We start from the raw sequence: 14,956 nt of genomic DNA on the forward strand, positions 1-14,956 counted from the left end.
CAATTTGTTTTGACAAGAACTGTGAGCGAATGTTTTTGATAACGTGGCTCTGATCAAAGGCTAAAAACAGGTACTTTGAAGGGTCAGCCGCGTGGCGTATCTTGGTTTGAAGATGCCCCTGTGACATCGTCTCCATTGCTGCAACGTTGACTTTGTGGTTGTCCGTTACTAGGCGTACAATTCTGAACCCCACCTCTTCTGTCTTCCTAATAACGTGCTGTACTGTCTTAGCAAGCAATTCCCCGGAACACCCCTTCGTAAAAAAGCGGGCGCTCACCATGCCGGCAAGGCGCACGATAGTGTCAGAACACAGCGCCGCGGCGCGGCGGTGGCGAGCGTAAAGGAGAGAGGGTCGCGCGGAGGAATCGGCGCTGACGCGCCTGGCATCTCAAAGTATAGGAGGCGTTGTTTCCGTATGAGCCGCAGTTTTCAGCTACCCTCGCACGCTTTCACTCGCACATAAAACATGCATGCGCGGGGCAGTGTTGTAAATACGGACTTTGTAGGCGACCTCATGCTGATGGCGACCGCATAAGTGCGTCGTGCTCATATAATTGCCAGAGCAATAAATATTTGCCTCCTGGTCGGAACAGCGCTATTCTACTTTGACATGCGCAACTATCAGTAGCGGGCTCGTCGCCGACGGCCCTGACATCTGCAGGTCCATTGTTGCACGGCTACATGGTGTTTGACGTCCTCCCTCCCAGGGTCAACTGCGGATGGCAAAAAAGAAACACAGTTGATCCCTCTGTCATAGGAATGGGAATAACGAAAGTAAAACGTGCCCTTACAGGGGTAAGTGAATGTTAACTGTACGTTGATATAAGAGTGCACTATGTATATTGATGTCTGGCAGCTATAGTACCGTTTAACGTGGATGCACCCACTTTGATGCTCGTGGTACATCTCCATCCCGACGACTAACGTCCGTGTTCAATGATTAAGCAAACCCTTGCGGTAGCTGTAGTAGTTAACGGTGAAAACGTAATCAAAGAACGAGGTGTGATAGCCAGAAGAGCTTCGCATGTTGGATGCAGAACTTGGTCGCCTTCCCGCGGCATGTTAGTGTGATTGAACACCACGGCCGGACTGCCTCATTCCGCCCCTGTTGCCCGGCCGCGATTTTTCTCGGGGCGAGCGTGAGCGGCGAACGTGGTGTTACAGCCAGGTGAGGCAGGCGCACGTTGCAGAGCTATTTTTGGTTTGGATTAGCTTGATGCTATGAGCGGGGCCGATGCTTTTACAACGCTTGGGCTAAGGTCGCAACCTTGCGGTGTGTTAAGGCATTGACAAAATTGCACTTTCATTGAAAACGCGCAGAATGGGATGAACGTGTAACGCGTTGCAGGTACTAATCGCGGAGGCCAGAGTAATGATGAATTACTTTACTTTGCCGCTCCCAGAGGGCAACACCACCCCGCCGACCGGGAGAGTGGTAGATATAAAAGGCGTGTTTGTAAAGCCTCTAGAGTCTGTGACCGTGGCGCAGTGGATAGCATGCTCGACATCCGTTGTTGCGGACGGATCGGTCGTGGGTTTGATGCCCGTTGACGGAAGTTTTTTTCTTTGCCATCTGTTCGTGTACATTTTTTCGACGTCATTTCCTTGACGGAAATAGGCCACTGAAGTCTTGGTGGACCGCGGCATAAAACACTTTCGTGTTAAAAAAAAAAAGCAAGACTAGTTCAGGAATGTAGCCCCCGTTTGTACACAGTTTTGGACACATTCATTCAGGGAAGCTCAGCATACAGGGACTTCAGACTTCCTTCTATGAGGCAACCTGGCGAATGGGCAAAACGATTGTCTGAAACCACTGGGAGAAAGCTCTCGCTACTGCGCAGAGGTCTCAGTGAGAGGGAAGGGAATGTCGAAGGAAGCCCGCGCGCAAAGGCTAGCTAAGTGACGGCATGCTGAGTCCAGATTTTTCACAGTGAAACCGTTCTCTAGATTCTGTATGCATTCCCGCGTGTGCTCTCTTAGGGTAGGTGCACTAGGAAGCTTACGTCCATATCGGTCACACGGCGCGTGGACATGAAAGGAGTTTGGTAGGGTATGGGCGAAAGAGTGTGGCTGTTGCACTGTAGCAATGTAGATGGGTAAGGGGACAGAGGGAGCGAGCGTACCACGTGTATTGGAGGTGCTAGCACGCTGAAACAGCGACTGTGGCAGATGCATGGGATGTGCCGTCACAGCGGTGGGGCCTGTCGCTTGGCGCTGCTGTATTATGACGTCGTACTGGCATACTTAAAACTAGGATGCGCACGCAATATTAGGGCATGGAGGAAGTTCATTTCGTGTGCTACACCAACACATCAAAGCCAGCAGCCCTACACGGTTCACACATCGGCTCGCCGTTGGCGAAGAATGTGTCCTCTGTGAAGACAGAAATTCTCAACGTGTATCCTATGCATCATAAACCTGTGATCACCACCATTTCCAAATAGATGGGTATAAAAGTAGAAGTGTACATTAGTGTTATATATGCAAAAAATACACATCACCTCCCCCTCCAGGCAACCACGGTGGGATGCCAAAGCATCGCGGGGGGTGCGCATCGAGTTTCCGTTTCTCTTATGTGGCTTATGAGACGGTGGTTGTCGAGGCGTTTGAATTACCGCTTGCCGACGGTGACGTTTACGTTCGGCTTCACGAGCCTTCCTCTGCTCAGCGGCGGTGGCGCTGCCGCTGCAACTAGCGCCGACGTTGACGTTGTTCATGGTGTTTCGCACACCGTTGCACAGAGAGAGAATAACGGAAGCACAGCGAACGCACGCTTTCGCAGCTTCGAGATTCGCTTGCCGGCGTTGCCGTTTACGGTCAGCTTCGCGAGCGTCCATAGCGCCGTTGCGAAGGAGAGTGCAACGGAAGCGAGCGCGCGCCGCATTATATACGAGCGCACAGCTGTGGCGGAGAGAGAGAAACGAAACGGAGGCAGCGCTCACGCCACCTCGCGCTCACGCGAGGAGAGGGGGGAGAGTTGGCGCTTGCGCAGTATGGGTGCAGATGCAGCACGGACACTGCCCCGAGCATAAGACGCTTTCGCATCTGAAATAATGCATGATTTCATAATGTATGCAGCCCATGTGTGCAGCCTAGACAGCTTCGCTGGGAATCCATCCAAATATGAATATTCGGCCTCACGACTTTTTTCCTAACTCCGCACGAAGGACGTGCTGTGTATACATATGCCCGCTTCTTGCGCACTAAGCTAGCTATGCTGATTTTAAGTGCAATATATTATTAAAGTCAAGACTAAGTTTGTGGCAGGAGCCTTGCATTTTAATAATCACGTAGTTGCATTTGCAGTGTTACATCATAAGATTAATTTTACTGGTGCACTATTGTTTACTACCATGTGTCAAAAAAATGGCTCAAGAGGTTATTTCACAACGACCAACTGCATGGCGCCTTTATTTTTGCATTATTGGGAGAAATAATATTGACATTTTCGCATTGAAATCTGCAATGGATCGAAGCTTTATCTAGCTCTTCATGAGAGCTCCGTATAAGTTAATCCTTTGAGTGTAAAATGCAACTTGCTTCTCCGACGTGCTTCAGAACGGGAAATTGGCTGCTCTAAGGTGCTCCCAAATGCAAAATTTCTGATCCAAAGTAGTCCAAAGTGACAATTTTGCTTCTCTAAAATGAAAATACTGCTTCTGCAAAAATTTGCTCCGAATCAGAAGTGCTCGGTAGCATCACTGACTAGGGGTGCAACAGCTGCGGCAATTGCATCATTTTTGATACAGTTTCGTATTTTTGCGCCAAGCTGCACCAGAACTGCGATAATTTGTTAAAATTGCGCCATACTGCGCGAAAACACCCGCGTAAAAGAAAAAAAAATCCGTTTGCGCTAGTTTTAGTGGAGAACAAAGCCCGGGCAACGTCATCCAATGCAGTCGCACTGGCAGGACCCAAGCCAGACTTTGGCGTGTTTGCTGGTGGGACTCCATGAAGTTTTCGAAGCGTCGTGTAGGGAACGCGAGAGGGGACTGAAAAAGGAGAGGACACCTACTCATGAAATTAGTACCCACAACACCTAGAGCCAGACCGTGGTACCTCTATCCGTATTAGAAAAACTGCTTTTTACAGCGAGGCTGTTCTAGCTTGGCATAAAGTATGGGACCGTGCCCGTAAACTGTCATCCTGTACGGGTATGTGCCACAGAATTTGGGCAATACCCACTACGTTACGGCGTGGCCTGTAATAACCCTGAGAACGAGTACAGAAAGAGAAAGAGATAAAGAGACAGTGAAAGAAAGATATAAAGGAAGAAAAACATCCTTGCCGAAATATTGTCCACGAGGCGGGATTCGAAGCCACGTTCCTTTGATCCGAAGGCGAGCGTCCTAACCACTCGGCTATCAAGGCACGCTATCATAGCATAGCTTTGTATAGTGTAGTGTAGCAAGGGGGTGGGAAAGGGCAGTGAGTCTGAGGAGGAGAGATATGATGGTGAGGAAGAGGGGAGAGAGTAAAGCGTAGCACAGGAAGAATTAGAGAGAGAGAGAAAAAACAAAGAAAGAAGCAAGCATCTTGTCATTTAGCTACAAGCATGCACAAACCTATTTTATATATTACACTAGCTACCGCGCATGCGGAGCTAAGCGTGGCTTAGCTCCAGGCTATGCGCTCTATAGCGCATAGCCTGGAGCTATAGCGCATAGCGCCAGGCTATGCGCTCTATAGCGCATAGCCTGGCTGCGTACTCCTGAGGAGGAAGCCGCGCATCTCGAAGCTAGAGGTTGGTCGACGGGGAGTACGAGCAACGACGGGCCCGTGTTTTGCTTGCACAAATTAGTGCAAACTGCCCGCAATTTTTTAATGTTGTTCTGTCCTGTTTCGTGAACGCGCCAACATTGTTTTTTTTTGCAGAGTCCTATTAAATTCCTTAAATGTGATTGAAGATGACTTCATTCCCTTGCCATTTTCGCAACCGGGACGGACAACTGGCTTTTTGGAGTGCCAGATCATGAGTGACAATGCGTAGCATTTTCTGCACACGAACACTTCGTACATTCGTTGGGCACGCAGTAGATGGATGTTAGAGGAGGAAGGTGACGTTAATTAAAATAGTCACAGTTTCGCCGCAACGGCGAAGCAATGAATGCGATAGCAACAAATTGGAATGTAATGCGAAGAACGGAAAGCAGCTCGAAATTACCAGCGCGTCACTCGAGCCCGAAGGACTCGCGAAAAGAACGCACACACGACGAGCGCGAACTATCATGCGTCACAGCTCGACACTTGAAGCGCACTGCTCAAACATAAAGCAGGACGCACGAGACGAAAGAACAGGTACACACAGGACGAGCGCGAACTGTCACAGTTGTTACTTATTTCTGTTTGAACCGCGCGCTCCTTTCGCAAACGCGGCCGCTGCAGCAAGCGAAGTGACCTTCGTACGCTCTGTGACTTCAGCGCGGACATCGCGGGGAAAGCACAAGACATACAACCCCCCGCCCCACCCCCCGGCCGACCCCTCCTTTCCTCGCGATAAGCGCACGAAGGCGACCACGCCCTGTAGGGCGAAGAGCAACGTCGTTCGCAGGAGCGGGGCGACAATCTTTAAAGCGCGCCCCGTGCGCACTTAGCGGCATCTCGGTGGTGACCAAGAAAGCATGCTGAAGTAAATGGTGTGTATAAATAGCTCGCCATTAACAGGCTGAAAGACGGTACTCTTCGTGGCCTAGCCGTCTAACGCCGCGCGCTGCGAAGCGAGAGGTCGCCCGTTCGATTCAGCGCGTCGAAAAGATTTTCTGAATTATTTTTCTTTGTGGGAGTTACCGACTGCGGCATTCGTCAAAATCATATGGTTGTGGCACGTGGAAACCCCAGATTTATTTCTTTTTTCTTTTAACGCCAGATGTATACGTTCTTGCTTGAGAGTGTGGTATTGGTCCTGTCGTTTTTCACTATTTTCTGTGCTAATATTTACATGGCAAATTATTTTAACATGAAAGTGTTTTATGCCGGTGTCCACCAAGACTTTCATGACGCATTTCCGTCACGGAAATACGTCAGCAAAATGAACGTCATCAGATGGCAAAGAAAAAAGAAACTATAAGAAAAAGTTCCATTCACAGGAGTCGAACCCGTGATCTCTCGGTCCGCTACGATGGCTGGCGGGCGTTTTGCCCACTGAGCTACTGCCAAACACAAAGCGGAGGCTACATGAACGCGCCTTTTATCTTTCACACTTTCCTTTCACAGTGCTATTGGATGGATGGATGTTATGAGCGTTCCCTTTATAACGGGTCATTGACATGTGTGCCATCAGGCTCGAAAAAAAAAAAAACGCGCCCTTGCTACAACCGTCCAATTGGGCGCGTTTCCAATAAAAGTGTATTTTCGTCAACGCTTCAACGCACCGCGGGGTGGTGGCTTTAAGGCCAAGCCTCGCTCATAGCATCCATCCGTATATAAAAAATAGCTCTCCGACGCTCGTCTCGCTGTCACACCGCGTTCGCCGCTCGCCCTGTGAAAATTAACGCCCAGGTTAGAGCGAAGACACAACGTGCGTAGCGTTTCTCTTCGCCTTTCACGATGCTTCGAAGGAGTGCATATGGAGTATCAGTGTTTAATATGTGTATAGTGAACTTTGGTTCTAGTTCACTATAATTATGTGCTTGTTGATGCCATATTGGCGCGCGATTCACCATATGCGGTGTCCACGTATATGTTAAGAACTTCAGCTACCGCGAAGGTTAAATCATGATCATGGGCGTTAATGGTCAGTACGGAGGCCACTAGGTGTCAACATGAGTGCGTCCACATAAAGCAGTGCTATATCTGCCAAACAACAGTAGACATTGTACGAGCTCTCATATACCAATGCACTATAAATAATTAATTACTTCTGTGACGACACGTTTCACTTCCGTGTTATAGCGGTTCCTATGACAGAGGGATCAGCCATCTTTTTAGATTATTCTTGCAAGCTCTGAGTTCTATGAGCATGCACAAACCTATTTTATATATTATACTAGCTGGTATTTTGGCAGCGCGTGCGTCCGCAAGTCAGTGGATTCCCACGAATCTTTGTCGAATATGTACACTCACAGCAAGGTGGAAAATCTTGCGTAGTGGACACTTGCAGATCAAAATTTATCGGAAGTGAATGAACAGATATACACACGTTATCAGCATATGCCATGAGTACAAAGACTCAGCTGCAATTCTAGCTCACAAAAACCATTCAACCAGCTTTATCTCCAAAGAAATGGTCCGGTCTATCGGCTTCCCTTGTCCTATAGGAAACGTAGTAGGCAAGCAGTCTGTGTGCACCGTGCCATCGCATGTCGTCAGTGTTCACCTGCTTCACCGCGGTCATCCACAATCTTTTGTCTCCAAATTGATTTCACGTGAGGAAATCTTCCATAATAATAGCTTCTGCAGCCAAAAGCAACGCAACCTGCCGGCATGTTAGGCTCGCCAGCTCTTGAGGCGTGAAATACGCTGGCTCTTTGTTTTCCAAGCAAGTAGACTTAGCAGAGTAGACTTAGTTTTCCAAGCAAGTAGTTTCGGCGCACGCGCAGTCGTACATACAAGTGGTCAACTAGCTACCATTCCATCAAAAAGAAAGGCATGCAGACGACAGCTGGTCTCATTTGTGAGGAACGCAGCATTTGTGAGGAACGCAGCTCTTCTAGTGCAACATACGATTCTCGCTGACATCGTCTCAGTCCCTGTGCCACAATACCTTTCATCCATCTACTTTGATGCATCTTGTGCTGGCCCATGCAAAATGTATCCGAAGATTACGTATTGCCAGAAGTCACAACTCAAGCCCATCACTCTTTGTGTGATGTCGTGGTTTTGATTATGGGCGACCTATTTGACGCACATGTTGCCAAAAATCAATACACATACACTTGCTGTGATGATTTACCTTGTCTCGTCAAAACTTTGCCTACAATGATTCCCTCTGTAGGTGGATATGCCATCATTTTTCTTTTTGCAAGCTTTTTATGAGACTTGTGTAGTTGTCATTTAGTCACTGCTGGATTAATGTTTTCTGAAAGTCTGTTGCAGTGGTAAAAATCAGTTTCGTCACAAGGGTGAAGCAATCAATGTAATAGCAACGAATTGGAATGTTATACAAAGGAAGGCTACTAGCTAACTCTTTTTGGATCCGATCTTGCGTAACTCTATAGAACGCTGGCTGAAGCGAATACGGCCACTCCAGAGAGCGAAGCGGTTTTCGTGCTGTTTATCGTCTCAGTGCGAAGTGAGCGTTGAGTATACGACCACTCTTGATGTCTGTCAAGATAGGGCGCGCGCCAGCACTCACGTCGGCGTCCTTATGAGCAAAGTCAGCGCCCTCTATTTTTCTAGGTGGCATTGGCAAAGTTCACTGTTTGCTGCTTGAGCGACACAGCCACCCCCTTCCCCTTACCGGCGCCCGTTCACGCTCTTTGCCCAACGAAAGACGGGGGGAGGGGGGGGTCCTCTCTGCTGCTTTAGCAAACGCGTCTGCTGCAGCGAGCGAATAGTTCTCTCTCCCTAACCTTTACTCTTCCTGCATCCTGCGATTTTTGCTGTTCCTGTCTCAGCTGCTAAAGCTACACAGTTATAGCGGTCATCATTACTTCTTCCTTCCCCCCCCCCCCTTTTTTTTTGTAAATACTTCCCCTGATAAACAACCACTGACTACTTTCGCGGTCACAGGGTTCAGGGTAGGAGCGCGGAGCACGTTAATCAGTCCTCTTCCCATGGTCATCTCGGTGTACATATATTTTAAATCCACTTCAACCATTTATTATTTCAGAAATTGAAGACGGAACGATTCTGCAAAAATAACCAATTTAGTTATTATTACTGACCCATTTTGTTTAATTTGGTGATTCGTGGAACATTTTTTTTTCTGCGGTAATAAATTGTATTTCACAGTGGTATTTAACGTTAACTGGTATTCATAAAAAAGGCACTTTATAAATGTTACATAAGGGCGAGTGAATGCGAGCCAGTTGGTAAGAATCCATGGTTAAAAACAGCGCGAAGAAGACGCGGACAAGAAAGAACACAGGACTAGCGCTGTTTTTTCATGGTTTGTTGTTAAAACGCGTTAAAGTTTGCGTCGTTTGGTAAATTGAACAAGAGCATTATATAATGAGTAATACACTTATTTCTAAAATATGCAACTTTTATCTTGCCTTTGTTCCATTCGCACATTCCTGCCTGGATGTGATCAGTGAGACTGCTTCAAACTACAGTTACCCTAGGAACAAAAAATTATCCTGCTTCAAGTGAACATTTCTGCGCCATACTCATATTCGTCCTGCTCCAAAAGCTTCTCCAAAACACCAAGAGCCACTTATAATAATGTGTTGTGTGCAAAGCCGGTGCGATACTAAATTGGTGTGCAAGAAGATGCTCAATTTTTATCGGCTGTTGTGAGTTTGTGTGAGTGAGTGCGATCTTGACTGCTTCTACAAGCATTTTTGGTAATACAAACCACTTTTTTTTTCCTGCAGGATCGTCACTGGATCACAGAAGCACCTTCATACACACTGTGTCTGTCTGCAAGCATAAGGCGGCATTCTTTCTCGGCACGATTTTTTGCCATGACTGGGCTAGGTGGCATCATTATTGTGTAGTTGGGCTAGCCAAGTTGTGCGACTAACACAAGATGACGAATTCAAGGTATCAAAGACTGTGCACTGTAACGCCGCCCCTCAGACGCTCTGCCAGAATCAGCTGTGCGCGTGCTGCAGGTTTGGGCACCTGCATCACGCATTCCACCGACGACGAAGCCGACTCAGCTTCCCTATCAACGATGATGGCGTCAATGAAATTGACGATGCCATATCTGTGGCCACGAAGGTGCCGCGTTTGCAAGAAGACACTGTCCGGCAGAGGGGCACTCGTCAAGCACATGCGCTCACACACGGGGGAAAAGCCGTTTTCCTGTTCCTCGTGTCCGGCCGCCTTTAGTTCTCAATCCCTGCTTAGGTTACACCTCCGAACGCACTCTGGTGAGAGGCCTTACAAGTGCGACATTTGCGAAAGCTCCTTCACTCAGCGAACTCCACTGATCCACCACCGACGTACTCACACGGGCGAGAGGCCGTATGAATGCTCTCTCTGTCCAGCAACATTTGCAAAGCTTGACACACTTACACAGCACAAGCGAACGCACACGGGTGAGAAGCTGTATCAGTGCGACGTGTGTCACCGCAGGTTCACACAAATGTCGTCGCTTGTAGGACACTCGCGCGTACACACGGGCGAGAAGTTGTTTGCATGTCCCGCTTGCCCAGCAGTGTTCACTCATCGTAAGACTCTAGACAATCACCAGAGGACGCACACAGGAGAGAAACCGTACAGGTGTCACGTGTGTGGCCACCGGTTCTCGCAACAGGGAAACCTGAAGCGCCACGTGCAGCTTCACGCAGTCGAGAAGCGACACAAGTGCAGCCTGTGTGCCGCAGTGTTTGCCTTAAAAGAATCGCTGGAGGCCCACGAGTTGTCGCACAAATCTGAGCGTCCTTTTAAGTGCCGCACGTGCCCGGCTTCTTTTGTCCACGAACAAAACAGGGATGCCCACGAACGGGTGCATACAGGTGAAGTGTCATTCGCGTGTTCCGTGTGTGACAAGAATTTCTCTGCACTGCGGCGACTCCAAAGGCACCTCCTCACTCACACAGGTGAGAAAACGGTCGAGTGCAGCATTTGCAAGAAGCATTTCACACGAACCTGCAGCTTAACACGCCACATGCGGATACACGTTAAGAAAAACGAAGCCTAAGTGCTGCAAAAAACGTCTTTTTTTTTGCCGTATTTACACGATTATAATGCAAGGGGGGATTCAGAAAGAAAGAAAATTAGTGCTATGATTATAGCACAAGCTAGAGACTTAAGAGCAGCCACAGTAGAGTACGTATAAGAGGAGACTGCGCAGGAAATTTGCAACGTGAGGTACCTATGTGTACTCAGCGTTGCTACTCCATTCGTTATACCAGTCATTCAATTCTCTTTATGGTCACGAAACTGCGCCGTCACGCTATGGGCGAGCTTCATACGCTGCTCGAAAATGCCGCAACGCGCCGCCGCTGCGCCACAGAGGCGATCGTCTGCGCCGTCTGCGTATTGAAATACTCGCGCAGTGCGAGACAAGCTGCTGGATATGATATGTTTTAAGTTAGCGGAAACGTTGCCTCAGCACTAGGATGGCTAACAGATGTTGCGTGCCGGGGTGCCGTTCCGGCTACGAGGGAACCACAAAGGTGTCGTTGTTTTCTTTACCATTAGATAAGCAGCAGCGCGAGAACTGGAAGCGGGCCATACCACGGCAGGAAAGTGGCGATTTTAACTTTGAGTCGAAGTATACACGTGTGTGTGCGAACTATTTCGACGCCTCGGACATTGTCACTGCGCATGACTTTAACATCAACGGCGACTCCGTGTCCCTGAAACGCGACGAACCAACGCTGAAGGCTGACGCCGTTCCAACGATTTTTGAAGGACTTCCTTCGTATCTCATGAAGTGCAAACCTCGATCTCTCATCGACAATGCGACCACCCTGCAAACGACCACGCGAATCGTCCTCTGAAGAGCTCCGAGCATCGCCGACCTGTTTAGACCGCACCGTAGTCACACGAATGAGCGTGAACCAGCTTGCATTTTTGCATATGTTTACAAGTGGCACCGCTGGCACTTTGCTGCGAATGCACGGAACTTGACGGAAATGTTAAAAGCTGTGCCTATCGTAGTGTGGTAGTGTTGAGACGAAAGGAGCTTGCGAGGCCACAGCGGCCGCATTTCGATGGGGGCGAAATGCAACAGCTCCAGTGCGCCGAGAATTAGGCATATCTAAAAGGACCCTAGGTGCAAAAATCATTCAAAGTCCCCCGCTACGGCGTTCGTAATTATACCTTGGTATTCTGTCATTAATCCCCGAATATTCGTATTGTTTCGGCTGATTCCACCGCGAGCTGCATGTTTTGTGCTCGTTTTTTCCCTCCCGGGTGCTCATTTTAAAACAGAAAGCGCGTTCAGGAATGTATTTATGCATGCCGAGTGCTTCAAGTAAAAGCGCGAAAGCAAAGCGACCGTTGCGGAAGTTTAGAAAGTTAAAACACCGAGGCTGTCCCACACACAGCCCCAGCGATAGCAGCGTTCGCATCGCCTCTCAAGCACAGCTGCGCCTCTGGCGGCGGCCGCTGGCTCCATATGAAACTGACGCGGCAGTTTCGTGACCATAAGAAGCATTGAATGACTCTGGTTATACTCTGTCTGCAAGCATATTTTATTGCATGTAGTCATTGCTGTTTGACAGGCAGCACTGTAGTCATGTGCAACACAGTGGAATGTGGAAATTTCTTCCATGCTTTCACGATCCACTTCGTGGCCATGTAGGCTAACGCCCTTCTTGTACCCTGCTGGTACGACTTGGCTGTTTTCGGAGTGCCTGTCTTCGTACTCCCCTGAGACAAAGTCCTTAAAAGGCTTATTTATACAGACGTTGAGCAGCTGAAGTTCGATCCCAGCGTTAGAATTGCACAGTACCTGACCCCAGCCTGCATTTCTTCTGTCAGGTGTATTCTGAACATGTAGAACTCCAGTATCGAGGAGACATTCAGGTCTACACCTGGCTGCTTGGCCTACATGACTCATAGCCAGTCCAGCTTCATTGCTGAATCCTTCGTCCGTTTCTATGCATCGAATAACAGTCCGGCTGGAGAAGACGTGATTCCTCAGAATTGTTTTCTGTTTGAATAAAATTAGTAACAGCGGGTTTGTGTTCATCAGTCTTGCTTGTTAGCACACATATTTTTGCTACTGCATTGTCCTGTGACGACGGTACATGCCGACGGTAGTTTGGCGGCACATGCTGAAGGATTGGCGCTTTCTTGGCATTGCCGATTTGTCTCGCGAGGTAGGTCCGGTACCTGCACTAGTCAGTGGCACAGGAGTGAGAACTTCGTCCTTTTACTGTAGTGGTAGCTCCTGGCAAACTAATGTCCTGTAACGATGCAAAATTTGAGTGTGCTGCACTAATTTTCGCACCTGTGCATGACGTGCTTTAAAAACTTCTCATGGCATGCCAGCTTCACTGCAAAGTTCTTTAGCCTTCAGTTAAGGTGAGCATATATTGGAGCACAATGCACACAGCATCCATGTGCAAGCTCTGACAGCTTCTCTCCTAACAAGTAGCGATGATCTTGCATAGTGACCAACCAGGAAAGGTCTCTCATATATGCGCCACTGAGATTTGTGCCACCCATGAATCGTAGACTTATGTCTGCCTAAGGGCCATGCCGCCACGAGGTTTCCAAGTTCCCCAGACAGTTTGTCAAGTCCAGCACAGTCGCCTCTCGGCGTTCGGCCGTACTAAGTCGTGGACTACTTTAGACGAGTCGAGTCCCGCAGTCTTGCTTGGCAGCGCGTCGCGATTCCTCGCAAGCAGTTTCCTCATGGGCAGTGCGAACCTCCTTTGGTATCTCAATGTCTGCGTCTGGCACCGCGCGCCGGTTTTGTACAGAACGAAAGAGCGCATGCGCAGTTGGCCGTGACGACAAGTTGGCGAGACCGAGTCGTTGCGCGCAATCTCGAGGCAGGTGGGCTGGTGGCGGAGCAGTGTATGAGCTAGCGAACCATGCGCGCAGGTGTGCCACCGGTTGCTAGGCAACGCGTTGTGACGTCAACGTAGCGCAAAGTTTTTGTTCACGTTGAACAGATTATGGCCGGCTTAAACAGCTCCACTGTTAAAAACATAATTGTGTAAATATGGTAACTCACGACACCGCTCCTCAGTGACAAACATGACCATTTCACATGACGAGAGAAGATTTTGTACTTTTCTGCCGTTATAAAAAGATGGCCCTGCTTCCATTTTTGTGCAGCAAAGGTAAAACATACTTTTCACTTGCAACACACCATGCAAATGCAGTGCTGATGGTTTACGATCTGCTTTCCGTGTGGTCAATTAATACATGAACCGTGTGGCTGTAAAGATGCAACGTTAGTAATCATGTTTTTTGCTGTTGAATATGTATGTTCGCTCGACGTGCTGCTGAAAGGCAGTGGAATTCACTTCCATATTCAGGAATATGTCCTGACAGCAGCTTGGGGGGGGGGGGGGGTGACATCAGCCTGCATGCCATCTGTGGTATAGTTTTCTCGCGAAGTTTTTACCTTTTAGCGCAAGCTGCAGCGCACTGATGGTCTCTTTTGGGCACATATGCTTTGCTGTAGTGACTGGCATGCAATGGTTGGACTTTCCTGAACACCTTTCTCTCTTTTTTATTTATTGTTTAGCCCCCTTATAAAAATTGAAGCCTCATATTTTTTTGTACCAGTTGTGTAATGAAGACTGGTTGGTTTACAGCTGACTTTTCAAACATTTAGCTTTGAGGTTGTTCTTTTGCAGCCATTTAATCATTAGGACTCTCGCTCAGAGCTTTCCTGCAATGTTGAATTTAGTGGTTAACCTAAGGGGGGTAACGTGCTTGGCACACCTTCAATACTTTGTGTGTGGAGTCTTGTCCAGTAAAAAGTGTTCTTTCAGTCTTGATCTGTTGGCATGTGCTCAAGGCACGTGTGGCTTGTCTTGCCACAAATTGTTTTTGGTGATGTCTGTTTATTTAAAAGTGGAGTAGGAAGCTGTGCAGTACAAGTGCTGAGGTGCTTAAGCATTGCTGTGCAAAACTCAGCTGCACAAACTTGTACAATCTGTTGGCGCCTTTTGCCCGTGATGAATCTTGTAACGCTATATTGTGCACGACCATTCCTAAATAAAGCTGATGTCATTTTGAAGCCTTTCGTACAGTTTATTTATTTAAAAATACTTGTTCGGTGTCTAGTTTATTCAAAGTAATGTACCATCTGGCCCAGCAACGAGTTCTGCTAACACAGATATTTATATTGAGTTGAGTGCATGATCGCCGAGTCCTCTGTGGTACATAAAGGTGCAGGCAGTATGCTTTCGGCTTAAAGGAGTACTGACACGAT

The 14,956-nt window shown here is 48.2% G+C and overlaps 1 protein-coding gene across 1 annotated transcript; it reads left to right on the top strand.

The window, feature by feature from the left end:
* Window positions 1-646: 646 nt before the first annotated feature.
* On the top strand, window positions 647-11,151 carry LOC119395790 (zinc finger protein 239). Its single transcript, XM_037662799.2, has 2 exons — window positions 647-795; window positions 9,477-11,151. Exon 2 carries the CDS (start codon window positions 9,632-9,634, stop codon window positions 10,748-10,750), a length of 1,119 nt encoding a protein of 372 aa, XP_037518727.1. The 5' UTR covers window positions 647-795; window positions 9,477-9,631; the 3' UTR covers window positions 10,751-11,151.
* The last annotated feature ends 3,805 nt before the right edge of the window (window positions 11,152-14,956 follow it).

The sequence above is a fragment of the Rhipicephalus sanguineus genome, chromosome 6, assembly GCF_013339695.2.
Source record: "Rhipicephalus sanguineus isolate Rsan-2018 chromosome 6, BIME_Rsan_1.4, whole genome shotgun sequence".
NCBI classification, from domain to species: Eukaryota; Metazoa; Arthropoda; class Arachnida; order Ixodida; family Ixodidae; genus Rhipicephalus; species Rhipicephalus sanguineus.

Excerpts from the sequence above, each read along its gene's own strand:
- LOC119395790 (XM_037662799.2), top strand. The coding sequence starts at position 9,632 with ATGACGAATTCAAGGTATCAAAGACTGTGCACTGTAACGCCGCCCCTC.